The sequence below is a fragment of the Siphateles boraxobius genome, unplaced genomic scaffold (assembly GCF_051911475.1).
Source record: "Siphateles boraxobius isolate OS27281-9 unplaced genomic scaffold, OSU_SipBor_1 8, whole genome shotgun sequence".
Taxonomy (NCBI): domain Eukaryota; kingdom Metazoa; phylum Chordata; class Actinopteri; order Cypriniformes; family Leuciscidae; genus Siphateles; species Siphateles boraxobius.
Window position 1 is genome coordinate 16,397,272 of NW_027509208.1, and position 26,309 is coordinate 16,423,580.

A 26,309-nucleotide genomic window follows, 5' to 3' on the forward strand; every position below is an offset into this window, starting at 1 on the left:
TGATGTGTAAATGAGGAAATGAGTAAGGTGTTGTTTGAATTCTGAAACTAAGGCATTGGAAATATTTATTATTATTATAATTTCCTTTTGTCACAACATCAAGATTGGCATCAAATCAATATCTTATTAGAATCACATGGTATCCTAAAATAAGTGAAATTCAGATACTTTCAGAAAATGTGTGCCCTAGTTGTTTCTGTGCATATGTACATGTGCAGCCAGCTATGTGCAAAATAAGGTTTGACTTGGTTTAAAATGTTATTATGTTAGATCAAATCTAAGGCCTTCGTAAAAGATGCACATGCTTGCAAGACACCGTCTGACACACAAACACGTGAGCCAGTATGTTTCATGTGACAGAAAGCCTCCATGCCAGCCATAAATCATGCAGTGTGTGTGTGTGTGTGTGTTTAGTACATTAATGCATGTTTGTGTGTGACCAGATCCATAATATGGAGTGGCAGTGCCATCAGGTATGTGCTGTTTACTATAAAATCCCCTTGGAGGAACTAAACAAATAAATCAATTTCTCCACCCACTTCTCTCATTCCCTCCTTCCCCCTCCAGAAACCGCAGATTGAAACGGTATTAAATGAGTGTTACACTGACGTCTGTCATATGTGACACACAGCAGAGCAGGAAGGACAATTGATGATTTACCATCCATCTCCGAGATCAGCCAGAGGAATGTGAATGAGAGACAGAGTGTTGGAGATGCGCTGACACACAAATAAAGAGTGTGAGATTCAGATAGATTACAGAGGATATTAAAACTAAGAGACGCTTAAAATGTAGGCCCGCAGTTTGGCGTCCGTCCTTTGGAGCGCAGCGTTTTCAATAAACATTCAGCCAGCTGCAATAATATTCACAGAAATAAACACTCAGACTCACACACACCGGCCAACAGGCCCTTCTAAATGCAATCGAATGATTTTGTTATACGAGATTACTAGCTTGCACTGTTAAGGAATCGGCGATACGATCTAGGTCAATAACTCATTGTCATGGAATCATGGATGACACCATTGATCGCTATCTTATCAGATCGTGTGGCGCAGTTTGATTTTTGGTCTCTCTCCCATGTCTGTACACACTGGGCAAGCGCATTGTCCCTCTGCGCAGGCGCTGTGTATTCCATTCCCAGAATGCTCCTGGAGACCATGAGAAGAGCCCTCACGTGCAGAATCCCAAAACGGGAGGAATTCCTGAGGTATACAGACAGACAGACAGACAATAAGAAATGAAGAGTGGGAGAGCGAGGGAGAAATATGCAGAGTCATAAGAAAACTAATCTTAGTAGCAGAGGGTGCTGTTAGTGGGGTTGTGTGTGCTGGGGGTATTTCCTTACCCCCTCTGCTTGTTTTCAGTGGGCCAGTCTCAACACTGGGGTCTGCACTGGCAGGCCCATAGGCCTTTATTTTCCCAAAGCTGGAGCCACTGAGCTGTACAGCCTGTACAGACTTTGTGTTATTACAGAGCAGAGGCAGGAGGGGTGTTCAGCGCTGAAGCAGCACAATCCAACATCCAACCCACACTCTAATCATCTCTTACCACCCAGTGAGAAGGAGAGATTGACAGAAAGAGGGATGGACGGATGCAGGCCCGTAACGAAAATTCACAGGTCCGAATTTTTGTCACCCATGCAGGTCCAACGAGTATGGCACGGGGGTCAAGGTTCCTAGTTGTTCCCTTGAATGGATGGATGGTGAAAAGTTGCAAATGATCAGTGAGGATTCTGTATGGATGAATGGACTGATCTTGGTACAGAAGGTGTCATGAGACTGCTAATGCCTGACCACCCAATGTGCATTTTCCACATTATTCTGCAGTGTTCAGAGAGTTCCTCAAATATTCAGAGGTGAAAATTGGTCTGGGCTGTTTTTTAAGTGTTTTGGATGTTTAGATTGGAACAAAAGTACAGGTCACTAACACTGTTGTGTTAGGTTTCAATGTTTTTGAACGTTTTTTTTAATGTTTTTTTAGTAATAGGTAGTTTTATTCACCAGGCCATTTAATCAGCCTATATTTGGCTTTTTTTGAGGCAGGTTCAAAATTTACCCCATATTTCTGAGCATAATGTTAAAATATTTTTTGGTTTCACTTTATTTTGATAGTCCCTTTAACACATTCCGTTGACTATAAGTAACGTTGCACCAACATGTCTACTAACTCTCATTATAGTATTAGTAGAGTATTACCGTTAGGGTTTAAATAAGTTGTCATGTAGTTGCAGAGTTACTAATACTCAGTAGAATGTCTGTTGGAGGACCATTACAATAAAGAGTTATTAGATATTAGGTAGACAATCTACTAATACTCTAATGAGAGTCAGTTAACATGTAGATGCAAAGTTACTTATAGTCAACCGAATGTTCAAAAGGGACCATTAAAAAAAAGTGTTACCAAGACTTTCAGTAATTTTGAATATTGGGTAATTATGTGTTCTTTTAAATTTCACAAACATCTTATTTGCTGTCTTTTTTTTTTCTTTAAAATATTGAGTAGATATTTTCATTGCTCTATTTTTAACAAATTTCTGTTTGTAAAGAATATCCACTCAAAGTTTTTTGGAGGATGTATCTAATGAAATAATTTTTTAAGTGAATTCACACTTTTAATATTATCATAATGGTGACACTTTACAATAAGGTTCATAGTTAACATTAGTTAATGTATTTACTAACATGAACATGAGCAATACATTTGCTACGGTAGGCTATATTAATGTTAGTTAATAAAAAATACAGCTGTTTATTGTTTGTTCATGTTAGTTCACACTAATGTTAACAAATACAACCTTTGATTTTAATAATGTATTAGTAAATGATGAAATTAATATTAACTAAGATTAATTAATGGTGCAGAAGTAGGGGAGAGCGGGGCACAACCTAACGCGGGGCACACTTGCTTTAAATGTGTAACACACTTGTTTTAAATACTTCCAGACATGCTAGCATGATGAAACTTAAGAGTATTTACTAGTTGCCATATAAACACTATATAGAGAAAAAATTGTACCAAAATTCAGAAATCTTTGGAAGATATATCGCTGAACATTTATTTAACCGTAGCAAAAATACATTTCTTACTTATGTAAATTTTTCATCTCTGTTTTTGGGGTTTATTTTAAATTAGAAAAATCTGATATTACTTTAATCTTCAATATGTTATTTAACAGTTGATATGGTTCTTTAATGCTTCGCTAACTAGCAGAAGACACTAGTCGGGTTTAAATCCCAGTTGTGCAGGTGGGGCATGTTGTCACACTGTGTTACAATGTGCCCCTATTAGAACTATGCTATTCTGTACTTTTATTAATTCTATTGAGAAAACATGGGGGAAAAATGTGAATAAAGACTGAGAGTCAATGTTCATAAATTCTTAATTATTATTAGGCTATGTTTTGAACTATGGTATAGCTGTGTTTTCCAGTGTGTTTGTTGTCAAACTCAATATATATATATATATATATATATATATATATATATATATATATATATATATATATATTTTTTTTTTTTTTTTTTTTTTTAATTATTAAAAAATGCCATTATTTTATATGAAAAAGTTAATAGTTGTATTTTATTGAGAAAATATTCTAGTTTGTCTTGTATGTTTTTTTTATTAGACCAGATAACATTTAAAGCTGTCATATGGTCATGTCACAATGTGTCCCTATAGGGCACCGTATTAATCAAACAAAACCACATAATTGTACTAGACATGTGTGAAATTAATTTGGTAAAAATAAATACTCTGAATTTACACAAACTGAGAAAGTCAAAAAGCGTTATGTTGTGCCCCACTCTCCCCTATTGTTAATTCTTGGTTAATGTTAACTAGTTAACTAATGTTGGGCTAACTTATTAAACTTATTGTAAATTGTTACCATCATAATATATTGAATTATGAATTATGAGCGATTTTCGACTGTAATTTCACCTACAACTGAGACCAGAAATAAAACGCACACTTTCATATTTAACATTGATTTTTTTAAGCAGTAGGCTAGCATGTTCTCATTTGTAGCTGGTAAAAAGTGATTAAATAAATTAATTGTCCTTCTGATTTATTTGCATTAGGCTACTTTTGCGGCGTAAAATTGGTCTTTTTATAACCGCGACGCGCGACTTTCCGAATGCCCGTAAATGACAACAATGACGGGTCTACATGCGCGCGCCAGATTCACTGTAGTCTTTTTCACCCATGTCTCTTGTGTTGAAGGATTTCATTAAGGATGCGCGCGGTCCCTTAAGACCGAGACCGGTGACTACATAATTCATACCGGTGGGAGTGACTTGCGCTGTTCCTGCCTGTATAAAACCTGAAGTTCCACTTAAACTCACTTACAGATGGAGAGACCCAGCCGCTTACTTCCCAGTCTAGTCAAACCGACGTGACACCGGCAGAACCCAAAACGTCGCTACTTTTCTAAAGCATATTCTGAGAGCTCAGGCTTTAGTATAATATTATATCCAGGTGAGGTGATCTGACGCACCGTTCCCCCACCCCCACCCCCTCCCACGCATCGCATCTACCCCCGTGCGCGCGTTCAGCCCTTCGGCTCCATGACGGGACTGTGTGCGCTCTGCCTGACCGCGCTGCTCGCAGCATTCGTCCGGCTGGCTGAAAGCGTCAGCCCTGTGGTCCGATGCGAGCCGTGCGACGACGGGGCGATGCTGTTGTGCAAACCATTGCCTCGGGACTGCGCCGAGCCGGTAAAGGAGCCGGGCTGCGGGTGCTGCATGACTTGCCCGTTGACTGAGGGTCAGGCGTGCGGAGTGTACACGGGGCGCTGCGGTACCGGTCTGAGCTGTCAACATCGCCCCGGGGAGAGCAAACCTCTGCAAGCTCTGCTGGAGGGACGGGGCGTGTGTGCGAAGGCACCGGACAAAAAGCAAAGCGGCAATCCAACGCATAGACACGGTAAGCGCACGGTTTGTCTGTGAATAATGTACAGCAGTAGCCTATAATACTCACTCTCCGCGCGACACACCGTCCGCTATGTGTACAGTGTGAATATTAAACAGTGTTCTATTAATTTAACGATTTTAATTTCTGTCAGTGTAATTTGCCAGAATAAAGACTTTTTGAACAGAACTTTTTTACATAGCCTAAACTTACAATTTTATGTACGTTTAATAAAATGATAAATAATGACAGGAGTCACAGGACGTATGTAGCGTCCGATACGTGCGAGAGCAGCCTACTGTTGCTATGGTTACCTCTTCAGCCGAAGACGATTTCTTTGCAAACGTCTATTATTAAGCGCATTCTTCACACTTGTAATTAACTTTTTTTTTTTGGCTACGGAAGTGTTGTTTGTAAATATTTATACATGCAAGTAAGTAAACACATATATTTGAATACACATGTATTTATAAAGAATACTTTGGTGGAGTTCAACAGCACCAAACCAGCCTAAACCAGCCTAAAAAAGGGTTGTTGGTCTTAGCTAGTCTCCGAGCTTGGTCATGCTGGTATTTAGATAAACCCAGCCTTAGCCAGAATGGGAGACCAGGTAAGACTAGCAAACAATCTTAGGATCGTTTTTTTTTTCCTGAAGTGAAACTTTAAAGGGCTAATTCAACCAAAAATTTACATTACTTTACATCACTTACTCCCTTGTTCCAAACCGGTCTGAGTTTCTTTTTTCTGTTGAACACAAAAGAAGATGTTTTAAAGAATGTTGGTAACCAGATAGTTGACGGTAGCCATTAACTTAGTATTTTTTCCTACAATGGAAGTCAATGGCTACCATCAACTGTTTGATTACTGGCATTCTTCAAGATATCTTCTTTTGTGTTAAACAGAAGAGAACTAATTAGTTCTCTATAGTCACCTTAATTAGTGGTGTTAGACACCCAAATCCCCTATATTTCACAGCCTGTGCGTGTGTGGTGTCTTATACATCCCAACAAGCATTGTCCCCACACTGTTGGGGCCAATGGATTCTGTGCTCAGTTATGTATCAGTGCGGGGTTACTCTGCTGTGCCTAACATGGTTAATATGTTCAGCGATTGGGAATGCTGCTGCGCTCATGGTCAGCTTTTCTCTCGCTGTAGGGGGTGGGGATCTTTCTCCTGTGACAGCCCATAAGATGTAGCACAGCTTCACTGCACTCATCATTCCTCTATATGCCTACTCTTTAGACATTAGCACCTCTTCCCTGGTATATAGCTGTTCTAAAAATCTGATGTACCTCTCAGAATACAATAAGGTTTAATGGTTGTGGGTTACTACAGACAAACAAGATAAGCTATACCCTTTTTGACAATCCAGATATGTATTTTCTGCAATGTTTTCAACACATTACGTTGGTAATACATCGCAACAGGTTATTTTCTGCCTGACGAGATATTGTATTTTTAAACATGACAGTTTTAACTACTGGTAGGTCATCCTGAGCAGGTTAACAGGCAGTCGTCGTGAAGTCCAGCCACCGTGAGACGGCCCCACACTACCGCCGTTGTTCTCGAGGTCCAGCGCTACAGCAGCTTCTCTATGCCATTTTATGTGTGTGGTGTGTATGTGTGTGTGAAAGAGAGAGCCAAAGATGGAGAGAGAAACAGCTCTGTGTATCTTTGTGTGTGCACTAAAATTTGGCTTCACCAACCCAATCGTTAAGAATGCCACATTCGTATATATATAGTCCCTGCAGAAGAGCGGAGATCACCGTTTTGTGAATGATGCTCTCAATCTGTTTACTGGCTCTGGGACTCCTGAGCTCTCCATTGAGAGCTTTGAGATACAAGTGAATTCGAAAGGATTGGCATATCTGACAAAGCATTCTGGGAGTTTTCTAGCAAATTCTTTTTTTAGTGAGCGAGATGAGTACCTAGCACCACCTGTATCGAAGCTTTTATTGTGCATCTCTTAGAATGCAGCTTACACCTAGTCAAGCGCGTTCATCCAAGTGAATTCCTTGAGAGAGGGAAGGCTGCGGACCCGCACAACCAAAATAAGTGATGTTCTGGTCATAACTGACGTCAAGCTACCCGACTGAATTTGTTTTTACCCTCTCTAGTTATTTGTCAGAGCCGCAGTGGTGTGTTGAAGCAATCAACCGTGACATTGTCACACACACAAAGGCTATTGTTAGGACCCAGAGTCACTTTTAAAAAGCAGTTTGGGGGCGCCAACTGTTTTACAGTAGTGCCTTACCTCATGTTTTCTTCCTTCGCTGCCCTTTCATTTGAGCCCATGCTGCTTTTCAGTGCTCCTTTCCCATCATACCACACTTTATGGTAATTACACACTTTGGCCAACCAGAGAAGAGGGCTCCATTGCCATGGTGTGCGTGACTCCACCCCATGGTTCTGCCACACATGAATTATATTATTTTTGCAGGGTTTGATTGCTCTGGTAGCAGTGTGGCCCAGCGTGATTCAGGGTGGGAACAGTGGAATGACAAGACAGATTATGAAGTTATGAGTTATGACGTTGTTTGTGCGTGTGCACATGTGGATTTCTCAGAATAGGCGGTTTTGGTCTCACCAGCGAAATTTACCTGTTGTGTGCCCAGTCGCACTCACTTATACTTTTAAGAGAAAAAACTCTATGTTTTTTTTTACCCTCTCATTCACGCTCTGCCCATTCCGACCAGAATGATAAATAGTTTGCTCATTTGGGATTGTACAAATACATGAGGTTGAGTGACTCAAAACGGGCCGCTAGGTGCTGGGAAAAGTCATAAAAACTTCTAAAAGTTTACATTGGGGTTAAATATTGATGTTTTCCAAGTTCCTGATGGCCCTCCATTCTCTTCATCTGTCCTTGATTTGTTTATGTGAGACGGACGGAGGGTCATGCAAGGGAAGCGGGCAGCAACTTGTTGCACGTTGTTAGCTGTCATTACGTGTGCTCATTCTTATACCTTGTTCGAGTTATGTTGCATAAGCTGCTGTTAATGTTGCTGCTGTTGTTGATGTTGTTGTTGTTGTTGTTGTGTCATCGTCAGCGAAGGCATAGCTTAATTCTAGTTTGGAGTGCAGCTTCCATGGCTACAGATGAGTGTTTGGTGTGCCACAAGTGCGCATTTACTTGCATACACACACACACACAGAAAATCTGTTTTCACTTAACTCTTCCTCTCTGCTGAACTCTGTCAACTATCTCTACAGTCCTTCACAATATCCAAATCTTTCTGTGTGACTTGTTCATCTGACACCTTCATCCTTCTCTCGATGCCAGTCCTGTCCTAGCACCCTCTCTCCCAGTTTTTCTCTCTCACTTTCCATATTTAATGGCCCATTTTGTCTTTATTTCTAAATATCTCTTTCCCTTCTGCTCCAGCTGTTTATTAGTCTCTCGTTCCTGCGAGAGCTCTGCTTTGTTTTGTACGGCCAGAGACTGAATATTTATTCAACAGACAAGAGCTGTAAAACTCCAAGAGGACAGCATGTTTAAACAATGCCATAATTCATCTTCACCCAGCACTCTCGCCAAGCATCTGACAAAAGCACATCTCGCTAGACCCTTTACTGGTCAACTGCTTTTGCTTGCATTTGAGAAATGACCAAGCAGTTAATGAAAACAGAGATTAGAGTCCAATTTGGGACATCGTGTCTCAAGTGCTCACATTTTGTCCACATACATGGCTGCGTAAAGGCTCAAATAAAGAATGATGAAGTCCTACAAAATCAGTGTCCGGCGGCTAGCTCTCTACATTTAGCTTATTGGCAGACATTTTCTTATCAAAGTGACATATAAGCGCAAATATTTTGTCTGGGAGAATTCAGGGTCATACTTTAAAAAGGCACAATAAAAACACAAAGACTTGTGTGCATAAAAAGGCATACCAAAGTTTTCTGGGAGGAACAGAACCACATTTAATTTGCTATTTGCTTCAAAAAAGCTTTCAAATCCTTTTCATGTTTCTGCACGTTCCAACTTTTGCACCTTCATGATACTGAACATGTAAGGACCAGAGGAAATTGTCCATTATCTGCTTCTTCTTATGGTGTCAAGTGCGCTATGCTTTTGACTTTACACAAACAAAGTCATTCTATGCTGTCTAAACATACTGAAATATCACACAAGTGTGATCACAATTTTAGAGTTTGACAGTAACTGGTCACCATTCACTTTGATTTTATGGAAAAGAGTGGCCTGAACATTTTTCTTGGAAAAAATAAACACTTGTTTAAATGACAAGAGGATGAGTATATGATGACAGAGCTTGAGTGAACCTTTTTTGTAATGGATCTTGTAGTTAAGAGTAAATAATAATGAAGTGAAATTGGGATGTTGATACAAATGCACTAATAATACATCTCTAATGTTATTTAGTAGGCTAAGTATAGGGTTCACATATTGAGGAATGGTGTGGGATTAGAGAAAAGGACATTTAAACCACAATGAAACCACGTTTGCATTGAATGGATTTTGTGAGCACCCACAGTAAAGCTTCAGCTGGGCACAGAGAGGAAAGCATGTGATGTTTGTTGGTTAGACCATCCTACCAGACCATGCTAGTGAAGGCAGGCAGACGTTCCGTCCTGTAGCCGTATTTGGTTTCTGGGTTTCGGGTCAGGTGGTCTGTCCTCCGCCTATAACGATTGTAAGTTAGGGCACTAAAAATACTATCACTCCTTCACTTCCCCATCCCCCCTTTCTATATCTCTTTCTCTTCTGGTGCTTTTTTCTCTGTGTCTATCTGTTCTCTGTATAAATGAGCTTTTATACTTGCAGTGGTGAGGCGTCATCTTATATCTCATGTTTGCTTTCTGAAGGGAAGAATCTTAGAATAGATCTGTTCAGTCTGTAGTCCTAAAACCTGGAAGAGAAATGGAATTTTCTAGCCATGGGTTTCCTCTGGAATATCCAGTGGATTTTCAGAATAGCAGTTTTTCTAAGTGAATTTCTAAGTGAATAAGGTATGTGGTAAACGTTACTTGAAGAAACTTTCACATTTTATTCTTCAACATAAATTATACATCCATAGTTCAAATCTACATTTTGAAGCTTCTCTTTAAAAATAAAAGTTTTAGATGAGTGCACACACAAATCTTCTCACAGCGCAGGGTTTTCTTTCGCGTCTTCTTGCGCTTGAATGTTTAAATTGGCAAAGCTTAACTGAGTTTAATTTAAACACATATAGCAACCTGTTCAGGTCTCACCTGTGCTCGCGCACTATTAACACCCGGGTGATGACGTCGTAAATGACTGGTCATACTAGAGCATATGGCACTCACATTGAACAATGCTTAGGGGAAGCCAGAATGTGTATACATCGACAGAAAGCTAGAAACACTGACTTACACAATGTTATTTTCAACAAACCATATTATAAATGCGTATGCGTTGTCAGTTTTGAGATGAACAATTAAAGTGCGTACCAATCCATGGGTGGAGAACAGTGCGGTTTTGAATTTTTACAGAGAACCATTACACCCGTTTTGTAGCAAGTTATATTTTAAATAAACATAACAGCTTCACAATTCTGGTTTTAGGTATGAATCAAGAAGTCTCTTCAAGTAGTGTTAGCCACATTACTCATATATCAAACCTTACTAATAAACCGAAAACCGCTATGCTAAAAACCTATAGGAATCTATAGGAAATCCCGAATTAGCCATCTGGTCTGGCTTAAAAATTGACATCTTTTTTGAACGACACTATATTCTAATAGATGTTTAGGATCATGCTATTGCAAGGGTGTCAAATCCTGTTCTGCAGGGCCACTATCCTGCAGAGTTTAGATTCAATCCTCATTAAACACATCGGAATCAGCTAGTCAAGGTCTTCAGGATTAGAAACTTCCAGGTAAGTGTGTTGGGGCAGGTTGGAGCTAAACTCTGCAAGATGTTGGCCCTCCAGGAGTGGGATTGGACCCCCTGTGCCAATATTTTCATGTGAAAAGATGCAGTTGTATGAATACTTCTTTTGATAATTGTCAGGTCTTACATGCATATATATACACTTCGGTTTTGATTCAGATAACCCTAAAGAGGAAGGAGAGGAACATATCTCCAACAGTACCAGGGCGACAGGCATCGGGGGGGCTGAGACGATCCAGCACACAACAGTTGATTCCAGGGTCTTGCAGGAAGCTCCGAGGACGCTGTTAGAGCCCAAAGATGTGCTTCACCCCAATAAACTGGCGATTATCCAAAAAGACCAAATCAAGAAAACCTGGGGCTATAAAGTGGATCAAGTTTCGAGTGAGGTCCATACAGATATTCACAACTTCAGTCTGGAGTCAAAGAGAGAAACTGAATATGTAAGAACTAGCTACAATTTCACCAGCATGCATTTCTAAGACAAAGCTTGGAGTAGAGCACATACTATTCACATGTTTCTTGTTTGTTACTCCAAACTCCTGACGTGTTTGTAAGTAGGATATGTCCTGTAATTCTATGTTCATTGTGTGTGTTTGTAAAGGGTCCGTGTCGTCGGGAGATGGAGAGTGTTATGAAGATTTTTAAGATCATAGATGTGCTGAACGCAAGAGGCTTCCGCATTCCAAACTGTGACCAAAAGGGCTTCTACAAGAAAAAACAGGTAATTACCTTTTACCCAAGTGCTTTGACTTCTCTTTTGCAGATGCTTTTTATTTAAAGTCACTTACATTGCACCAATTACAGGGCCTATCCCATATGCAGCTAAGTACCTTGCTCAAAGGAGAAGTAGGGATCCTATTTTTAGGACATTCTCACCTGGGATCAGACATGCAACCATTTTGTAATCAGCCCAGATTCTCAAACTATTATTCTACCACCATCCATGTACATGCCGATAAGTAACTTTCATGGCAACTGTCACAACAGTATTGGACAAGTCTGAGAACTTGGGTTGGGGCCTATTTATATGTGCTTGTTGGTTCTTGAAAGTGTGTGTTGTTTCCTTAATTGACTGGGTGCATCAGTGAGTCTGAACAAGAGAAGGTAGTTGGTGGGGGCAAATGCGATTCTCGGAAATTTGTGAGTCACCCGCAACTCCTCTATTAAGAGCATGAGTCAAAGGGCCTTGTCTGAATGGCCCTAATGAGTTTGGGTAAAATTGGGGCAAACAGATTATTTGTTGGTTTTTCTAAATGGAAAACCTCTCTGATGGAAACCACAGGGACCATGTAGGTCTAGTGACAACAATGTGGCCACTGTTCAAGGTATAGATAAAGAATGAAAGTCTTCGAAAAGGACGAGATTTAGAATCAATGTAAAACACATGTTGCTAAGGAGTTCCTTCATGCTTGAAACTGTAGGTTATGGAGTCTACCCCTGTAGGAGTATACTGATTTGCCCACATACACCTGCACATATGCTTAGAGGCAGGGTGTTCAATTGATCATGTGACCCATTGAAAGGACCCTGGGTTTTTTGGGATGGGAAAAACGGCTGTGCTCTACGGCCGGAATCTCAGAAAGGAGAGAAAGTGATAACAGGTTCAGGTTGGATATCTCAAAAACATGTTCAGCAAACCCTCCAGGTGAGAGACAAGGGTCTTGGAGGTCTTGCAAAAGTACCTAATGGCTCGTTTCCACCGAGCGGTAAAGTACAGTATGATTTGGGACCGTAAACCCTGATCTGACTTGAATTTCCACCACCAAAAAAACATTGTTTTGCAACACTATTGTGTTTCAACTGTATATTAAAAAATGGCGCCTCCTGTATTGTAATTCCCCTTGCAAGTGACAATTCTCTGTCAACCAATCAACGTTCTGCAGTGAGTCTAGCTCCACCCTTTAGGAAATGTTCAAGGTACCCCAATGGAAGGATCCCAAAAACTTGATACAGTACGGTTCGGTATTTTGACACAATTCACAACTTCTGACAATTGAAGCGGAAATAATTGCATACCGGACTGTATTGTACTGTTGCATACCACTCTGTGAAAATGAGCCATAAGAGAGATTCATAGTGGCACATGTAACAAATCAGGCTTGTGACATTTTCCAATCTGGTTTCTGCCCCCTGTACGTAACTATCCAGTGGGCATTTAAAATTTATGTTTGATAGAAAGGACACTGACAGGTTAACAAATCAAGTAATCTATGTCAATCAGTTGGTTCTACAGCACCAGCAGGAGACATACTGTAACAAACCAGCAAAAGACAAACCGTATACTTGAGCACAAACAACATCATAAATCTAAACTATGCCACATCCTCTCCTGTATCTGGCATGCGTAAATATAGCCTAGTTTATTTGGTTAGATCAAACCCCTTCGCTTGGATCTCTGGTAATAATAGAGGAACATCTGCATGACAGGCTGCGTCCACACATGAGACAGTGCCTGATGAAGATCAAGCTGACCTATTGACTCCAACTGAAATTGCTTTGCTTCCATCCTGGTGGTTTGAGCTGAAGTCTTGGTCAACCCTGAGATCGCAGTCATTAATTTTTATTTCAGCATCAAAAACAAACATGCACATACCCCTGTGCATACATACTCACACAAGTGAACTGTGGATGTCCTGGGTGCCTAGGGGTCCCTTCACTCCCCAGAATAAGATCTGTAATGGGAGCGTTTGAGTATGTATGTGGGGGTATGTGTGTCTGAAGGCCGTTCTCGTGGAGGGCAGAGTCCAATCCGTGCTAATTTTAGCCTTGATTATATGAATTGGCTCAGTGTGTTAGCGGAGGCCAGGCATGCCGGCCCCAGTGCCGCCAACCTAGACCCCCTCCACCCTTCCCAATCCAGATGCATCTCTCACCCATGTTACTGTACTGAAGCTTTGCTCTGCCCCCTGATCTGCTGGCTCTCCTGGCACACCCAGGGCCAAGCAGTCCACTTAAGCTCTCACGCTGAATAGGATCTCAGTGATGCGGGGCGAGAGACTAGAAGAGAATGCCAGGCATGCTGGGAATGATCCAGAGTGCACTCGCTCTCATTCAAATACCAATACACAGATTCAGTCACCCATACACCAAATACAAATACATATATTTACATTTCGCAAAGATGTAGGCTTTTCCAAGATAGGCCTTCCCGAACCATTCTCTCATTCTGACTTGAGGCTACGTTGATTTAAATTAATACTTGTTATTTGTAGTTTCTACTCTTGCAGTTGCACTAAAATGATTATATAATGATCATGCACTCCAGTGGCAGCATCTGTCCCAAACTCACATACAAACACACAAGCACACACTGCTCGTAGTCTGGCAAAGAAAAAAAAAAACACCGTTCTTATTCACATGCAGTTGTTACATTCACATATTGTGTATGTGTGTGTGTTTGTGTGTGTTTTATGAGTCTGTGTTTACCCTGTGGCTGCTTTTAATGCCCTTCCGCCTTCCTGCTGCCCATAAGGGCATCATTATGGGCCAGCGTTGACTGAGGCTTGCTTTGTGACACACACACACACACACACACACACACACACACACACACACACACACACACACACACACACACACACACACACAACCACACACACACACGCGCGCACACACACATGCACACACGTGCACACACGCGCACTTACACACACAAAACACACACACACACACACACACACACACACACATACATAACACACACATATATATATATATATATATATATATATATATATATATATATATATACGCAGTCAGACAAACACACATAAACATGCTCTCCTTCTCCTTCTCCCTCTCTCACATACACATACATACTCATACAGGTCCGTTGTGTTGCAACCTCCTGAAAACACCACGAGGACAGGGGTGTGCTCCAATAATTTGTAAGTTCACATTGAAAGTGGCAACTTGACATGACACAATCACAGCCAATCAGAATATATTTTGTTATCAATTATGTTTGTGGAGCGAGATTTCACTCGGGGTGGGGCTAGAAAATGAATAGAAACTGCTAGTCCAACAAATTGTCTTGTTGCTCACTGCATTCGTTGCACCTTGGACAAAATCATTGTTTTACATTGAAGATATCACTTATATCGCCGGATACAATGAAATGCCTTGCCTTAGTGATTATTAGTCCCCCTTACATCAGACAGAAAGCATCTCATGTGCCTGCACAGTCTGAATGGAACATTCCCATAATACATAGCTGCTCAGCACCAAGTAGTTTCCTGCAGGGCTTAATTTGTGCCGGAACAAGCAGGATCCAGATCCACCTCCTCTGGAATTGGATCCAGCACCTATTTTAGTGAATCCCCCCACAACATACACCCCTGCAAAAAATGTATGTAACAACCATATGTTTAGTGAATAATCATATGTGGTCGATTTAAAAAAAAACAATATAATGTTTAATAACAATATGTGCAATATATTTTTTAAACATAATACAATATAGTTATTAAGAAATTTACTTTTATACCCAATATACATTTATAAGCAAAAGTGTTATGATGCACGTTTTTAATTTGTATTCTGTGAGCACAGCCCCTCAACCCTGACAGATCCATCACCAGTCCTTGTCCCTGGACTTCATAATTTAAACATTAAGTACTGGTTTCCTGTACACTCATTCTTCCTATTTCGCTCACAAGCAGATATAAACTTATAACCAAACAATTAAATAGCCTTTTGAAAGTGATATGTTACTCATTTAGGAAAATACAAATATTTGCTAAAGCAAAACCATGAAGTGAGTACAGAGACAAATGAAATTAAAAGGATGAGAGTAACATTTGAAGCAACCCCTTGTAGAGGCCAGGTTTCATTACCAGACTGCTCTTGTTCTGCTTGAGGTATTTTAATTTGGTACTCTTTCAATAAAAAAACGCCTTTGATCTCTCTTTCACTCTCTTTCTCAGTCTCTTTCTCTTTCTTTCTTTCTCTCTCTCTGACTCATCTACTCCTTGTTTGCACAACGTCTTTCTATATTTCTTTATTTCTTTTTTGTCACCTCCTGTTTTTCCCTCATGTCTGAAAGAATAGATTTTTACTGATGAATGTACCACCCGAGGATGTGTGTGTGTGTGTGTGTGTGTGTGTGTGTGTGTGTGTGTGTGTGTGTGTGTGTGTGTGTGTGTATTTGTTTTGCCTGACTAGTATAATAAGCTCCAGATGACTTTGAGTCAATGCCAGTTTCCTAAAATAGTCCATGCAGCTCTTTAACGGTCCATGGCAAATATTTTAGCTTGGTCAAATTTGTCTAACTTTCAACTGTTTTTATGAACTCAAAATCACAATTCCATCAGAGGAAGCCTGATAGAGGCATTTAAGCCTCTCATAAAAGCAAAACTGAGTCGTGTGTGTGAGTATGTTTCGATATTTACAATTTGTCAAAATTTGCATGTAAATAATCAGCAAATGCAAACAAGGGACATACACACCGCAGATCATTTTTCATCACTGTGTGTGTGTGTGTGTGTGTGTCTGTGTGTGTGTACACCTCACTGTATCCATTAAATACCCCTGAACCACAGAAGACATTTTTGATGCATTGATTTTTCTCTTTCTCATAAACACACACTCACTGTGAATGACAGGTGTGCATTCTTCCAACTTAGATGTGATGTTTGACTGTCTCCAACTCACTGCCAAAGGAGAGAAAGACAGCAAGAGAGAAACAGACAGAGACATAACTATACTCACTCATAGGATAAGCATGTTTTGTTTTTCAATGTGAAATGCATTGTTAGTTATAGTAATTGTAAAACCTTTAATGGTTGTACTTTAATGGTTTTTTAAATTAAGTTACATTTAGATAAATATTTTATAAAAAATAAAACAATCAGGCTGCTTGAGGGCTTTCTGATCCATATCAGCGAGTACATTTACAAAAATTGTTCATCACCACTAACAAAAATCTTTAGTTTTTTGTTTAAATATCTTTAAGTGATTTGATGATTAGTTAACTGTATTTGGCACGGTGTCACTCAAATCTCCATGTCTGATCAAAAAATGTAGCGTGTTATCAGGATATCTTGTATCTAATCAAAAAGCTTTTCTCAACTAGTTATTGCTATACTAAGCTAGTAGACTAAAACCCAACGTATACTTAAGTTTTGATGCAAACTCAACAATCGTATGCAATTGTTGTACTGTCTTTGTTCTGTCTGGGCCAGAAAAATTCAAGTTCCTTCTAATTTATGTTGCACACCCTAGCATACGCATAAATACCCAAGAATATTTTGGGCTTAAGCTGGTAGCTAACTGAAGGCGAACTGAAAACATGAACATTTGAACATTTTTAGCTTCTTTAATTTACTGTGATCATTAGGCTAAATACACTGTAAATTGATTTTCTTTTCTATAATTCCAGCCACACTATCAATTAAAATATTGGGGATAGGTTTCTGTGGGGGTATATTAGCAGCAAATGACAATTGAGTTTCAAGAAGAAGAAAAAAAAAAGAATTGTACCCTGAAAATTATTTCAATAAGTTGAAATATTTCACTTGCTCTGTCTCTCTACTCCTTATATACTTCCCCTTGAATCCCCTCTGGCATTCCTTTACCACAATCTCTCTCCCTCTTTCTCTCTCTGGCTCTAGTATTCGTGTTACTCTCTCTCACCTAAGTGCGATGCAATGAAAAATGTGTGTTTATGCCACTGTCTCTTCCATTTGGAGCATGTTGTCTGTTTTGCATATACTCGTCCAAATATCATATGGTTATGCATTTCTCTTCCTGTCTCACCCACTCTCCCCGCAGTGCCGTCCATCCAAGGGGCGCAGAAGAGGTCACTGCTGGTGCGTCGACAAGTATGGACAGTCTATACCCGGCTATGAAGAAAAGGAGAAAGTCCAATGCCTTAACATGGAGACGAAGTGAAGAGGAGAGAGAGGCCGAGCGGTGGAAACAGGGAGATAAAGAGGGATATCTCCCCTGAAGAACTACATGAATACAGATTTAAAAGTGCTGTCCCAAAGCTGACCTCCCACTTGTATGCTGAGGCATGGACTCACGTGACCAGCAACTCACTTTACACTTCAGGAGAGTGGCGAGAATGAGAGGAGGAGACAGAGAGAGTGTCATGTCTTCTGTTTTTGGACTGTATCCCGAGAGGGAAGTGTGAACATAATCAAAAAGTGCAAGCAAATTTCAGTAACGCAACGCTAAGTCTGAGCATATGTACTCTTGTGTATGTGAGGGACGTTGTGTACTTGTTCCATGTGCATAGGTAGTCTCTCTCTTTTGCTATAGCGTGTATTGATATCTGCCGTGACTATCAGCAACTCTCTCTTATTCCCACTTCCTGTTTCCGCCCTCCTGGTGTAGGGTCGTTTAAACTGGGCATGCTCAGTGGCACTAGGCGGCTCTAGCCATAGACTCCATCTGAAGCACAAGCACTTCATGCACTTTGGCCCCTCCTGAACATGTCCTCCAGCCTGTTAGTAAGGCCAACAGTTTGATCATACGATAAAAAAAATCCAATTCTAAACGATTCTATACCAGGATTATACTTAGATGAATGCCCTTTTGAAAAGTATATATTATCTTACATGGGATGCAGAGCTGTTTGCTTGTGTCGTCAGGACAGCATTGATATGCCCCTAAAATATATCCACACGGGCATTATCTCACTTTAAAAACATCATGAAGCACTTTGAATATAAGATTGTTGCTCCAAACACTGACTATCATCGTCCTTCACATTTCTAGGCATTTGCTGAAAGCATGTATCTCGCGCAACGTCTTTTTTTTTATGGGTTTGAATGTAACCGTAACGCTATAGTGCCCTGAACTACCGAAATCGGTGTAGCTATGGCAGTTTTTGAAATCAATGCCTTAATGAAACCCGTGCAGAATTGTGTTGCTAAATGATGCGGGTTTTTTTCGCTCTCTGTCTCTCTGAATATTGATATGCAACCCCAGTAGGAAAGCTACAGGCTAACATGTTAGACAACCAGGGCTTGTGTAGTTGTCTCAAAACTGACCTCCTGAGAAAAGACTTGAAAGGTGGAGGGTGCCAGAGAAGTAGCCCACACTTTAGCTTATTAGCATAGCATCGGAAGAAAACTCACCGCCTCCCAAACAGCTAAACAAAAGACAAACAAAAATGTTTGGTGCTACACCTTATCTGACTTGATTATGGGGAAAGAGCATACGAGTATGCTAAGCTATTAGCCCTTCCTTAACTTGTAATTGTGTCTTGTATTTTTTATATGAATATATATTTTGTTTCAGGCCAGCTAAATGTCTAAAAAGGCATGTGAACTTTATGCTAAAAAGATTATTTATCCAAGAAAGAAATATAAGCTGATCCAAACTATATGTCTTTGAGAACAATTCAGTGACCCGTTGATTGCACAGTAGTGAAAACATAGAACTCAGCTTATTTTTGGGAATATAATCACTAAAGTCTTTGATTTTTGTTTTAGATTTGTTGTTTATTCGACAGCTCTGAGTACTAGGTGTATTTTGTTAGCTAACTAAAGATGCTGTCCTCGAATAATTTTCTGTAAAACTCTTTAGTTTAAATCTTCAGGTTATGTGTAGGCCTTTTATGGTATGAATTAAGCTAAATCGAAGCTTAACTTTAGCTAACCTAAGCTAAACTAAGCGAACGTAAAGTGAACGCTACGATTAAGTAAAGCTGAGGCCAAGCTTGTGTTTCAAAGAACATCAAGGTCCATGTTCAAGCTAGTTGATCTTCAAGAAAGCTTGCCACCCTCATTCTGTGCATTGCCAGGGTCGTTCACCCGCAAGTCACTTTTAAAGATCCCTCCGTTCACGGGTATTTGCTTTTTTTTTCATTTAAAATAATTTTGATTCTTTAAAAAGCTTTTTTATGTTACTAAACTAGAAATTATACAGCTATCACTTTCTTCAAGAAAGGAAATGTTTTTGTTCAAATATAATTTGTATTTAATGCCTTCTTTTTTGAATAAAAAATGTAAACACTTATTTTTATTTACAGGACGACAGATTGTAATTTCACAGCTTCTACAAAATTAAAGGGATTGTTCACCCAAAAATGAAAATTCTGTCATATTCTTTGAGGTCCAATGTTGTTCTGGGTCTTTCATTTTATGGACAAAAGCAGTCCTTCAAAATATCTTCTTTTGTGTTTCATGGAAAATACAGATTTGGAATGCTAAGTGTCATCATAAATGACAGAATTTTCAGTGTTGGGTGAACTAAACCCTAGGACAGAGCTTATGTGTTTCATATAGTTCTGATTTGCTTTTAGTATTATTCATTCATTTAGATAAGGTGACTAGTGTCACCGTTAAGAGTTTCAAAAACAATGGTTCTTTCACATTAGCTACAGTAATCCTGTCATTAGTATAACAGAGTGCCGGGGGTGGGGGTTAGGGGGGGGATTTAAAATCTCATGTGTGCAACAGGGTCAACATCTTTGAACCGCTTCATTTCACACTCTAGCTTGAGCCCCACACAGGTCATTACTCCTCAAATCTACACACAGAGTCCCCATTCACATTAGCATAGTTATTCGCTTGTCCGAGCCATGTCAGCGCAGCCAATTCTCAAAAAAGAAGCTGCGATGCCACAATTCATGAAATGAAATTGCTCATATGGGTGAGGTACTCTGGATGGTACTCTGAGCCCCCCTAATTTAATAATAATGAATTCTAGAACATTCTGGGTGCCATGAAAGTACTAATTGTAAAACCATAAGAAAGGTGTTACAATGCAGCGTTGCTTGCACATTGTGTTTGTTTGGTTTGGTTTGTTTGGTTCCAATCAAATAATTTTCTCAAGTGGGGTTGGGCAACAAAATATTGTCTCCTGCGGTTTACAAGAATGAGATAAAGGTGTAAAGTGTGGTGCCATAGAGGCTGGTCATCTGGCAAAATGGGAGGGCATACCACAGCACAAACAGCACAGGTCAAAGGCACCGTAGAGAGTGGAGCCCGGTTCCCCAAAATACTGAGCTAAAGTTAGTCCGCTCCATTTGAGATTACCACGATAAGGACACACATATGTACACACATACACGGTTCTGCCTCCAGGCAGTTTTAAATATAGACAAGTCGGAACATAAACAAGCTTGGCAGGAGAAATCGAGAGAGAGAAATGGAGATTTTTTTTTTTTGCACTTTGTGGTTTTGTGTTAACAGGTTTCCCATTATGCTCAGGTGTTGTTGTTTTGTCCTGACATTGCTAATTGAGTTTGATCGACCGCAGCTCCTCGTCTGACCCGAGGGCTAGTTTAAATGACTGACACTGTGTGCTTGTAAAGATGTTTTATTAAATAGTTCTTTTTTTTATACCTACAATGACTTACAATTACAAACCATGAAAAACATTATACACACAAGCAAATGCTTTGGAGTGAAGCAACGTCTGAATCTCTTTTCCTCAGTGTAGACATTGCATCGCAAAAACAAAACAATTTTATAAAAATAAATGGACCACAGTATGTAGACAACACAGATAGCCTATGATTGACAAATACAATAAGACTGCAATATCACTTTGATCATACAGGCAAGTATTTTACAAACATAAAAATAGCCCTGGGGGGCTTCCCACTTTAATGCCCATCTAATCTCAATCATTTTAAAACAAAAACAATGAGAATTCATTAGTAAAATATAATAATAGAAAAACAAAACATATACAGTATAAAAATATGGCAATGTACGGACAGTGACAAAGAGGTTTGGTCATGCAGTGCTTTTTTCCATTTCATTCCTTTCCAACAAAGCAAGCCTGGAGGAAGTTCAAGATAAGAGACACAGTAATCTATATACATCAAATATACAGATTTACACCATACAAAAATATGTATAAGGCATAAGGAATAAATATTCTTATCCAGATATCGAAATGAATACATTCAGTTCAAATAAATAAGTATGGGTACTTCATGTAAAATACATATTTTCTTTACAGAAAAATAGATTTTCTTTTCCTTTTTTGGGGAGAGTTCAGGGAATTTACCAATCAAAAACAGTGTACCTGAATTAAATATCACCACTAACAATAAATAAATACTATGATATTTTAAAAAAATATAATGATAATATTCAGTGGCATTACATGTGTTTGTATGAGTGTAAGAGAGAGATCAGTGGTTGAGCTGTTTAGATCCCACAGTGTGTGTGTGTGTGTGTGTGTGTGTGTGTGTGTGCGTGTGTGTGTGTGTGTGTGTGTGTGTGTGTGTGTGTGTGTGTGTGTGTGTGTGTGTGTGTGTGTGTGTGTGTGTGTGTGTGTGTGTGTGTGTGTGTGTGTGTGTGTGTGACAGATCAGTGGTTGAGTTCCTCGGGACACTCGGCATCTGCTGGCAGGTCACTTGATCCAGGAATCTTCTTCCCATTCCAGGATGACACACACCAACACTTCCCCCTCTGACCATCCAGAGACGATTCACACTGCGGGGGAAACCAGACAGAGAGAGTGAGACGGGAATTTCATTCTCTGGAAACACAAGCTTGCATGCACAGCCTAGTTCTCAGTCGAGTGTTGTTCTAACACTCGGCCATCACAGGTATATCATTGTGTCGTTGAATATCACACATTAAGCTTTATATACAAACAAACACACAAACTCTCAATGTAAAATCAGGACTCGTTGGTTTGGTTTCAGTAAAATTTGGACACAAGATTCTGCTTACCTGTTTGACTTTGTATAGACCATGTTTGTCACAATTTGGAAGGTAGAATCTGCTCATTTTGTCTCCCAGTTTCTGCTGTGATTTGGTGATCTTGTCAAGGGCTGTCTGGAGCTCAATATGACAAGGACCCTAGAGAGAGAAAATGTGATCATTTATAGACGTTTTTCAAATGAAATATATATATTTTTTAAATATTTCTAAACTTTTATTTGGTGGTAAGTAATATTTTACAACAACAACAACTAATAGTACTAATAATAATAATCAAAATATTTATTAAATAATTTCATTTTTATTAGCTCTTTTATTATTTTAATTATTAGCTCTGAAAAAGGCATCAATCCATACATCCCAAATAAACAGACTCAGGTTATTGCTTTGCCCCATGTGCCTAGTAGCTGCTATAGATAAATTCAAGAAACCCTATACTGCCCTCTTGTGGCCGCACATGGTACCTGAGTCTCGTTTTATATCTAGCTAACTAGACCTTTGCGCATTTCTTTGGGCCATGTATAAAACTAAGGTGCCTGAAGCTCACCTGCTCCACCAGTTTCTTGCGGATTGCGTTGACTTTGGCCTTCATGCTCTCTTTAGCGGTGATGACACGCGGGTCGAAGGGCTTGCCGTGCCCGGGCACGAAGACCGCTGAGCTGCCTTCATTCACTGCCGTTGCCCCGTTAAGAGTCTCGGGATGATCTGAAAGAAAAAAACATGGTGAGAATTATTGGAGTGATTGCCCGGATTGAATCGTATAGAAAAAGGTTTAGTTGTTGTTGTTGTTGTTTTTCAAGTTTTCAATTGTTTCTACAGATACATTCAGGTGGGGTTTTCAAACGTTTATGTAAAAAGCTGATAAATTAGTCAGAGCACATATGTGTTTATTTCCACCTGTCTCCAAAATAAGCGCTAAAAAGTCGCCGATCGACTCGCGTTCCCCTTAACAGAGGAGGTAACCATGACAACGGAACGTCGCTCACGCACATTCTATTCAAATTAGATTCGGGCGGCAAGTCAATACATTATGATGAGTCAAGTCTTAACATTTGTAGCCCTGTCATTTTCTTTAGATATTTACATGTCATAACACTTTTTTTTTTTTTAAATTGAGGTTTGCTCGACCAATCACGCGCCTTTGTGGTACATTTATAAGCTATACTGTTGCAGACATTTATTTATTTTTTAAATTGATTAAGAATAGTCAACCTCTTGAAAGTCGCAATATATTCGTTAATTATTGCCTATCTAAATATCTGAAAAATCCAAATGGTTTGTTAGCGCTGATGAATCTCGTCAGCGGTTGAATCTTCGACGATGATGGTCAATGATAGCTAATGTTTGGATGGCCGGCTATAGTGCATATGAGACGCTGGTACCTGGCGCTGTGTCGCTCTGGCTCTGGTCAGGCTCGGGGGTCGCAGTGCACACCGCCTGTCCTCGGGTGAGAGCATGTAGGGGTCGGGCTTCTCCGGGTTTCGGCAAGCAGCGATGCCCCGAGCCGCAGGGCGCAGTGTAGATCCCGCACGGGTCCCCTCTCTTCAGCGCGCAGGCGAGGCAGCAGCCGCAGCCGGGCTCTCGAAGCACCTCCTCACAGCCGGCATCCACCGCAGGACACTCGGCCAGCCGCTCCGGGGAGCACGGGGCGCAGCGAATAGGTTCCTGCCCAACCACTGGAGAAGCGCGGAGCCCCGGCGCTGAAAGGAGTGCGCTAAATGCTGCCACCCAGAAAAAGTTCAGAAGCAGTCTGTTCATCCCAAAGCAAGGCTCAGAATAAATAGATAAATAAATAAATATCGGCTGAAGTGAAATGAGGAGTTCCTCGCTGTCTTTGCGCTCTTCTAAATGACTAGCTCACTCCGGGTCGCCTCGCGGTATTTATACGCGTACCGGGTCCCACTGACACGCTTGTGTTTGACGCATTGGCAATATCAATGATTTCTTAAATGATCCCCCTCGACTCCGATTGGCTGGTGGAGATCCAGTCCGAGGTGTTTCTTTGAACACAGCGCGTAAAATGCGTCACTGTTTATATTAGAACATAATGTACATAATAGTGTGTGTGTGTGTGTGTGTGTGTGTGTGTGGGGGGGGTTTACTACCCCAGAAGAATCACATTAGCCTACATGTTATTTTGAAATGATCGCCCTTAAACTGGTTTACATTGTATATATTACAATAAGATTGCAATTGTAGGCTATATACATATATATATATATATATATATATATATATATATATATATATATATATATATATATAGTAGCCTATTTGTTGTTATTATTGTATTGTTATTATTGTATATTGTAAAAATTAAACTTGTGGTCTCATAGTTAAACCAGGCATTGACAGTAGCCTAATAATTAATTTGAACTCATTTGAAAAATTCAACTTCATTCTGGATCATGTCATTCATTCACTACAACAAAAAAGTGAAAGTATGCCTATTTGTAGTTCTCTCTTCAAAACTAATTTGCCCTTGCAGTTTTAGTTTATAGTATACGGAAGAACAACCTTAAGCTTCATGTTGGGTTTGAAATTTGTGATTTATTTTAGGACGGGACGAACAAAGCTCCTCATTCATTAAGTTCCCCCTTGAAAACTCTTATACAACCAATTTAGGATGCCAAATATTCGCGTCCCAGTCCTTTGGTCTGGAATTCATTTGACGCGTTTATTTGGTGCCAGTAATGAGGTGAGGACGCGCGCGCTCCTCCAACAATGTGGCACCGCGTGCACTCGCACTGTGGTACGTGACCTCACTCAGGTCAGGACGGGACCCCGTTTTGGAAAGCTCGAGACTGCCGCTATTGTCATTGCCCCGACCCTTTCCTAGTGGGCTATAATAATAGCCGTTCGGGTAAACGACATGATCACGTCTCCCCCTCTCCTCGACGCACATCGCGAGGCCTTTTGTCTGGGCCTTGCCGCGGAGTTTATGAATGGGCTACAGGATGTGACACTCAGCTGGAGAAGGGCGCTTTAATAATGTGTTAACCGCGGAGCTCTCAAATGTCTGTGAAGGTAGTGTTGTGAGATCACATGATCCATGCAATTGACTTACGTTGTTGCATCATTTTTTTTCTTCAGCGCGTGGAGAGTTTCTCTGAGTGTCACGTGATAGAGTTGTCCGTCAGTGTTGGTGTGGAAGCTCGAGTATCTGCTGACGTAAATAAAGCGGCACGGGCGTCATAGCAGTGACAGTAGACTTCTCCGCTCCTCTATATATAAAAAAATCAGGCATGAATGCCAAGAATACATTGCAATTTAGGATTAATAATCTGAAAGTCTAAATGCTGTCAGACTATGTAGGAGATTGTTAGTGACAAAAATAACACACACACACACACACACACACACACACACACACACACACACACACACACACTGTTTTCTCTAGGTTTACAGTCATTAAGTCCGTAACACAATGTCGAATAAGCAGCTAGTAGGCTATCAATTTTTTTAATCCAAATTATATTATCACCCTCGATCATGTCTCTCAACTCCTAATTTCTGTTTCATTCCTTTCTCACTGACAGACATATAACTATTTTGCTTATAACATTGTGTGTGTGTGTGTGTGTGTATGTGTGTGTGTGTGTGTGTGTGTGTGTGTGTGTGTGTGTGTGTGTGTGTGAGTGTTGCACAGAAATGATTTTGATACCTCTAGATAAAGAAAAAAAAAGTTAAGATCTCTTGAGAAATTACTTTTGCCAAAGTTAACAAAAAATACAGTCAAGATCCTGAAAAAGGAACAATATTGTTGACCCAATTTCAATGCAAGAGCTCTTAGAACATCCATATAAGATAAAATTATTTACATTCCTTTTTTAAAAAAAAGTATTCGTTATTTTTCTCACTTGCTCAGCTGGCACCAACCTAATA

General features: G+C 40.0%; 2 protein-coding genes across 2 annotated transcripts; one reads left to right on the forward strand and one right to left on the reverse strand.

Moving 5' to 3' along the window:
• The first annotated feature begins 4,261 nt into the window (after nt 1–4,261).
• On the forward strand, nt 4,262–19,752 carry igfbp3 (insulin-like growth factor binding protein 3). The gene is made up of 4 exons (XM_077220986.1): nt 4,262–4,926; nt 10,942–11,225; nt 11,387–11,506; nt 17,557–19,752. The coding sequence occupies exons 1-4, from the start codon at nt 4,569–4,571 to the stop codon at nt 17,674–17,676; spliced, it is 882 nt and encodes a 293-aa protein (XP_077077101.1). The 5' UTR covers nt 4,262–4,568; the 3' UTR covers nt 17,677–19,752.
• A 1,289-nt stretch (nt 19,753–21,041) lies between these two features.
• Nucleotides 21,042–24,372, reverse strand: igfbp1a (insulin-like growth factor binding protein 1a). The gene is made up of 4 exons (XM_077220988.1): nt 23,804–24,372; nt 22,969–23,126; nt 22,431–22,559; nt 21,042–22,187 (listed from the first exon to the last, which is right to left on the reverse strand). Exons 1-4 carry the CDS (start codon nt 24,177–24,179, stop codon nt 22,062–22,064), a joined length of 789 nt encoding a protein of 262 aa, XP_077077103.1. The 5' UTR covers nt 24,180–24,372; the 3' UTR covers nt 21,042–22,061.
• Nucleotides 24,373–26,309: the final 1,937 nt, after the last annotated feature.